The sequence below is a fragment of the Aptenodytes forsteri genome, unplaced genomic scaffold, assembly GCF_000699145.1.
Source record: "Aptenodytes forsteri isolate BGI_AS27 unplaced genomic scaffold, ASM69914v1 Scaffold92, whole genome shotgun sequence".
NCBI lineage: Eukaryota > Metazoa > Chordata > Aves > Sphenisciformes > Spheniscidae > Aptenodytes > Aptenodytes forsteri.
In genome coordinates, this window is record NW_008794581.1 from 2,992,302 (window position 1) to 2,999,940 (window position 7,639).

At 38.8% G+C, this 7,639-nt stretch overlaps 1 protein-coding gene across 2 annotated transcripts in view; it reads right to left on the reverse strand.

Annotated features, from left to right (window-relative positions):
- Nucleotides 1-5,847: 5,847 nt before the first annotated feature.
- IPO11 (importin 11) overlaps nucleotides 5,848-7,639 on the reverse strand; it is a 105,584-nt gene continuing 103,792 nt past the window's right edge. For both annotated transcript variants that reach the window (XM_009272498.2, XM_019470275.1), the window contains one exon: nucleotides 5,848-6,170. In XM_009272498.2, the coding sequence (XP_009270773.1) occupies nucleotides 6,006-6,170 (165 nt within the window). In that variant the 3' untranslated portion in view covers nucleotides 5,848-6,005. The remainder of the gene's footprint in view (nucleotides 6,171-7,639) is intronic.

A 7,639-nucleotide genomic window follows, 5' to 3' on the forward strand; every position in this document is an offset into this window, starting at 1 on the left:
TTCCAACTGAAAGAAAGACTATTTGGTTTAAAATACTTGAAGAACAACTTCAGAAATGATTCATGGTGTATTTTTGAAACACTGCCATGCAGCAAAATAACCAGATTTAGACTTTCTCTGCTCAGAATTTACCTATCAGCAAATCCAATTTTCTCAAGTTGGCAAGTTAATGGATAATATTTGTCTATGCCATATGATTGATGACTTATGAAACATTCTTAGGTTAGACCACAACCACCGACCACCAGACAGGCCCCATAGTGTTCTGTTACTCTCTCTGAGTAACACCAAAGATTTTGCTGGTGCAAATATTGGAAAAACAAATGTAACTTTCAGGTCAAACATTCGCTTCATTTAAACATTTTCTGTCTATTTTTAAATGCTGCTTTAACAGTCTTTCTTGCTAGGAAGCAGTTAAAATTGCTGTGGGAAGTGATGACAACCCACAATCCCAGTCAACATGACTAATTTTTTTTTGTTGTTTTAAACACCAATGTGTCCCTTTATTTGCATTACATTCCATAATAGAATTGGATAAGTCTTCCAGAGGTTAATGAAACTGAAAACTAGTTTCAGGTGGTAAGAAACAATATGCAAGTTCAGCAAATTGTTTTACCTAAGAATATATATTTTAAATGTTCTAGGCTTTTGACATGTTTAGAAGTGACAGCTTGACTTCAAAATCAGTTGGTATTTTATTAAAAGCAGGTTAAGAAATCTAAAGAAAGAAATAAAACATTAAACCTTGGGTCAAGTGAAGTACTTTTGCCAACCCACCATTTTTCCCTTCTTCAGAAAGGGAATGAAAAAGTCAATTACTTGCACAGCTCCAGCCCAGGAGACATGCTTTGCCACCTGCCAACAGCCACAGCTGACTTCAGAAATGACATGTACCTCGATGAGGGATGTGATTTTATTTCGTATAATCAACTTTTAAGGGGCATGCTTTAGTTACATTTATGTATTGGTGTTGAAATTTGCTTGTTTGCAGCAAATTCAGTTTTGCTCCTTTTCACTTAATTTTAGACCACTCTTTGGAAACTGATCACCCATTTTGTGTAAACCTGGAAACAAGTTCCTACACGATCAATATTTTTAAGCAAGTAGTATATACTAGTCAGTGAAGTAGTACACACTGAGCCTAACAAAATGGTGCCCAGCCAGTGTGGAGAACAGAGGATGTAACATTTTTGAGCACTCCCTATGAATCCCCAACAAATTTTCAAAGGGGGTTGACTACAGTTAATTTGATTTCATTTTCCCCAAGAGTCAGCAAAATCTGGTAAGAACAAACTATTCTACCTTATGAAAAGCTTCTACAGAACCAGTCAAATCTGATTATCTGATGATTAGTCATCATTATTAATCATAGCTAGCAGTATGACAGAAATTGTGCACATTTTAAAATTAGTAATTAATCATTTATTTTTTGAAGCAGCAGCATTGAGGCAAGACAAGTAAATGAGTTTGGAAAGCCTTCAAAATGTGTACCTTAGTTACAAAGGTGCTGCTTTTGCTAAGTGAAGATGTGGCACGTTCAGCAGTTCAAAGAACACCATGAACTGAAATTTAGGAGCATCACAAGAGTTTGGAACTAAATAAAAAAAAAGTCAAGCATACTAAAAATTACTGAATGATATTGACTGTAAATCTCATAGCGTTGTCTGTGTTAATAGAATCTATAGCAGCGATTTTATCATTGCTGAACCATCAGAAAAATGAGCCCATCTGATACATTTGCAGTTACAAGGTATGACTCCGCTTAGGACTTTGGCCGTCACTCCTGGTACCCTGGGAGAGGATGTCTGAACACCTGTTGGGACCAACAAGAAAACAAAAAGGATCTTCATGAGCAGCTTTGCCAAGGAGTAAACACTATACGGTGGTCCCTTTTCAAACAAAAATTGTGGTTCAAACCTCGGAAAACAGACAACTTCACAAGAGGAAGGATGAAATCTTAGCACTCTAACATCCTTTTCTTCAGGGCAGTATTAGCTTAAATAAAGCCAACTTGCAGAGCAACTGCAACAGCTCTTCCTCAGTGAGATGCTACAGCACTGCAGGAGCCAGGTTTCCCTCCTGCAAATCCCCCGAGGCTTCCCTGGAACCTTTTCAATCAAGGCACGCCCAGCAGAATGCTTCCTCCATCTGTCAGTGACACTGTGAGCACTCGCTTACCTGACAAGAAGCGAGTTTTCTCCAACGGCTGTGCCCAAAAGGGCTCCTGGGATGGTGTGCAGCATTGCAGCACCTACAGGCACCCACCGCGCCATACACTCTCCCTGCACCCTCCTGGGCCACCACAACGGCAGAGGTTATCAGGAAATGGCCTGGCCCTTGAACTTGGTCACAAATGATGCAAAAATCCTCTATCGCTTCACTAAAGCGAAGGTAGGAGGCCACAACCTCCCTCCGGCGAGGCAGGTTAACGCTGTGACAGCCCAAGACCACTTCAAGCGTGGTGGGAGTGTTAGGCCGCCTCACCGCAGCAGCGGGGCGCCTGCCATGAGGAGGGAGGCCTGAGGGAGTGCCCCTGTGGCAGCGGCTGCTGGCAGGCCTGGCCACCGGGGCAGCAACGCAACTGGCCCTGCCAGAACAGGCGGTCACGGTGAAACACGAGTGCCTGTTACCTCCCAGCCCCATGTATACACAATATACATCTATGTACAGGCACATTTTATACACATACCTGTATAGATATATATATATTTTTACTTTGTATATCTAGACCTTTAACATACTTAAGGTTATCTATCATACTTCAGGTTATCTAACATTATCATACTTAAGGTTATCTATCATACTTCAGGTTATCTAATCTGAGAGCATTTGTAGAAGTAAAATTATTCCAGTAATTGTTTTGTATGAGACAAACACCTGGACTATCTAATACGATTAAATTATAACATGGATAAAATTACCTTTAGAAGCTGAAAAAAAATTCAATGAAATGCAATGAGCTTAGATGAGTTATTAACACTTCAGTTAGGTCAAAGGCTTAAAAATGGTCATTACTTTTATATACCAAAGTTAATTTTTTGAAGATGGAAGCAGAAGAATTAGTCCTCTCAGTTTCTTTCAGCACATATCTTCAAAGACATTTAACTCTTATCAGAGAGAAAAAAAATGTCTTCAACTCACAGTCATTGCCTCTTCTGAAAGGTAAACTGATAAAATTTGTAAGCCTCAGGAATAAATTGTGCTGTAGGAAAAAAAAAACAACCCGATTTAAATTATTTTTTGCCTTGAAAAACAAAGCTCAAAGGGCAACAGGATCAAAGATCCTTCCTCATAAGGATTTCAGAAACTGTATTTTACTGCTTCAGTGTCAGGCAATTTGTTCTATTTGGTTTCCTTTCTTCCCCAAGAGGCTAAAGTCAGAAATTTCAACAATGACAACAAAAAGGGCTAAAGCTTGCTGCAGTCCTAATCCACAACCTTCCAGTGAAAATTTTATCCTATATATAAGAATTTAATATATTAAGTATATTATATGTAAGTTTTTCTGCTGTTTTAAGCTGAAATTTCTGCACTTTCTCAGTACTAGACCGCTGGCTGCTGAACACAGACAGACACTTGTTTTGCAGTGTGCTGACAGTGGTTGTCATATAAGCAGTTACGGTGATAATTGTTTTCATTTATAGTCCAAGCCTTGGAATTAAATCTTACAAGATGAAAAGCTAAACACCCAGTGACAAATTTAACTTGTTCTCTAATGCATAAAAAAAATGAATACATACACTTATTCAGAGACATTACTGAGAAAGTTAATCACAATGTTGTCGTGCCATTATTAGCCAGAAGCATGTCCATCATTCCTGACAAAGTCTGTGCCAATATTAGTTACCATGCACTAAAATAAACTGCAGTTAACACTCCACCACGTGAGGTAATGGGGGCTTGAATATCTCTGAGAATGACGCAGGCAGGCAGGTCTGGCTCAGTTGCATGTAGCCGTGCTGACAAGTTTGACTTGACTGCAAGATGCTGCACAGGGAGCTTGGAGGCTCGGCCATGCAGCAGAAATGCAGAAAGCAGCCTTTTGCCCAAGGCTGGACTACAGCAGGTAGGACCTCCCTCCCTCTGAAATGTCAGGGAGCACCACTCAGCGCTGCTCAAGTGATTTTACCGAACGGTGATAGAAAAGTATTGCTTCCTGACCTGAGGTTTTTCTGTACGCCATGCAGTCATGCCATGCAGGGTCAAAGCTAGCAAGGCTGACCAGATCTGTGCTAGTTTTACACTGAACCAAAAGCTGAGGGTCTCTGCAGATTAACTATGCAACAAATGCAATTTCAGTCAAATGCCACCAGGTTCTGGTAACTGTAGTTCACAGCTGAAAGGGACCATTAGCACACTGAGTCCCTTCCCTTACAAGTCCCAAACATAACCAGCCAAAACTCTTAACTGTGAGAATTGATGTTGGTGGATTAATGAGGAAATGACATACAGATAACATACAGACAAATTGTAACAATTCTTCTAACAAACCTCCCTAGGCCAAGGTAAAAAGCAGGAAACAATGAGTTATCCAACAGCTTCTGCAGACAGATGCTAGCAGCTGGGTACAAGGGGAGGTTTTGAATTCAGAGGTGCGAGAGCCCCAGCAGCCTCTGCCACTGAAGCCAAAGGAGAAGGAGGGAACGGTCAAGCTTTCTCTGCAAACAGAAGGAAGGTTTCAAAAACAATTACTCCCCAAAGGGTCATTAAAGAAAAAGGCTCAGATTTTTAAAAGCATCTGGTTATCTGGTAAGATTATCAAAAGCATGTAGATGTCTTTAAACAGCTAATCCCCTTCGGGGGTGGGGTGGAATCTGGTTTAATAGCTTAATCATCCCTTAGTGAAGCAAACAAAGTTCACTTCAACTTCAAAGGTGGAAGATCAGAACTTAAAAGGAAAATCTCAAAATGGAAAAGAGCCTTCTCTCCCCCCCTCCCACCCACAAGGTACGAAAGACAAAGGCACATAGAAAGGAGCAGCTTTACCCTGTCATTCCTGCAGCTGTCCAGGTAACTAATAAATAATGAAAACTCAAATAATAAATAATGAGCCTCACATTTGCAAATGAAGGTATCAATTGTGACTATCTGGGCTCAAACTTTTCCGTAACAATTATGAAGTATCCTGATGATATGCCTTTGATGAAAAAAAGCAAAGAACTGAGATACTGAATGGCAATTTTAAGTAGTCCAGGTACAGCCAATAATTAATTGGAATTAATTACTCATCTAGCTCTGGTGAGTTTCTCTGTGTTATGACAGCTAAAAGTGAGATAGAAGGAACTCAAGAAGGCCAGAAATTTGTCTTAATAAAATAAATAGAATAAAAGAAATATAGAAATTGGTGATAAAAATGAGAACCCACATCTTCAGATAGAGATATAAATTGATATTCTCTAACACCTCTTCAAATACAAATTAAGCGTTACAATCTAACTTCCTTTTTCTCTGAGACAATTCAAACAGGAATTATCTTTCTCTCATGAAGGAATGTTTCTGCTCACAGTCTTACTGCTTTCCTAACCCCTTCTGCTTGTATGGTTGAACGTACAGTCAAGAAATTGTAATAGGAAGGGGAGAAAGTTACAGGTATACAATATCAAGACAAGCAGCTCCTGCTACTGAATTATACTGCTGGATCAATAGACACTTCTCATTAATATACACTACTAAGTTCCTTCAGACCTCTCAGTTTATGACATAGCTTTGTGAACCAAAAAGCCCGTAACGGTACCAAAAAAAAAGGTACTATCTAGGACAGCTTATACCATGTCAGGAATCATAGAAGTGTTACTTTGATGATAAAGCCCTAAGTACATTATTAAAAAATAACATAAAGCGTTACCAAAGTTTGTTTAATAGCAACAACAGAAACTTATTTTTTATTTTTTAACACAACTTATTTTCAGCTTTCAGTAGGCTCTTCCATACAAGATGGAAGGCTAGAGTTCTTTCGTATTTCTTTGAAAGGGAAATTGGACATACAAAATCTTGTTTCTGCTTATTTAGAAGCCTTGTAAAAATTCTTGTAGCTGTGCAACTATTTCTGTATCCACGGTTTCCATAAGTGCCTGAAAACCTTGTTCTCCCAGTAATTCCTGCTGTGCCTTTAGCTTCTCATAGATGAACTGCTGCAATGACACAGTGTGCACGGGGTCCTTCAGTGCAAGCTGTGAAAAACATGTAAAAGAAAAATATATAATAATGCACCAAAAAATACAACTTACTAATCTCTTTTATAACCTCAGCTCAAGAAAGAAATCTCCTGCTTTTCTTTGTACTTAATTGAGAAACAAGACGAAAAACTCCTGTAAAGCAAAGATCAAATTAATTATTATCAAAAGCAAGTATCAGTTTGAAACTATTTGAAAGTCTCAAATCATGGACCCAGTCTGCTGTAAGATTTCACCCTTTTATAAGATAAAACAATTTCAAAGCTGCTTTGTTAATTACTGCTGAACAACTTTCCTGTAACTCCTAAAAAACACATCAGATGTTACCACGATGAGCACTTTAGAGATGGCGTGAACTATGGTCAGTTATATTTTATTAGTAAGGAAACAAAACACTGAAAAAGTTGAACTAGTTTAGATTATATGACAAACAACAGCTAGAATAAACAGTTCATATGCATAGACACACTTCTTCAGTAGTAGTACCTATACAACCTCATCAGCCCAACTGGATTATGCAATTTTATTTTGGGCAGGGAGGGACAGAGTATTTGTCACTATTCCCAACACGTTAACTGCTTCTTAATGAAAGGAGAAAGAAATAAATGAAGGGGCTACATTGACAGAGAACCTATTCTTAATTTCAGCATCAGAAGACAGGTGTGGGCAGGCTAAGGACACAGATAATTATGCAGCATTTGTCCCTCAGTCCACCAGGGTGGATGAAAAGGGACGGGAGGTGGGGACACCTCGAGCTTGCCGCATCATAAAGAAGCTGGATGTTGAAACTAACATGCAATTACTGCAGACCTGTGATCTGTTAATCTTAGTATCAAAACCAGCCAACACTACTATTTATGCTGCAAGGTCAGGAAACAAAATGTAATGCTAGATCCCAAAGCCAACTGAAATAGGAGACTTCTGAGCTCATAATACCCTGCTATACTGCTATTTCCAAAGAAGTGAAGCATATTAAACTTGCACAGGTGCTCTTTTGGCATGACACAAACACAGAAATATTTGAATTTTAATATGGAGTGTAAGACATTAAACCTTAAGATTATTTACTTATTAAACAATATTATACCTAAAACAGGGGGAAATACTGATTGAAACAGCCACATAAATATGAGACAACGAAAGAGTAAAACATCCAAAACCACTGTAATTACCACAAAAGAGCAGTTAGTCTTATTTCTTATGTACAACTCCAGTGGAAAAGCAGGCTGCTTTTTACCCTTTTCTATCAGTGCTTGCAAGTTCTTCTTTCTTATTATTTTTCTTATTATTCTTATTTCTTCTTATTATTTTTCTTATTTTTCTTATTATTCTTTTTGAGACCATCTAAGGCACCTGAAGGTGCACAAGTCCATGGGACCCGATGAGATCCATCCGTGGTCCTGAAGGAACTGGCGGATGAAGTTGCTAAGCCACCATCCCTTGTATTTGAGAAGTCGTGGCAGCCC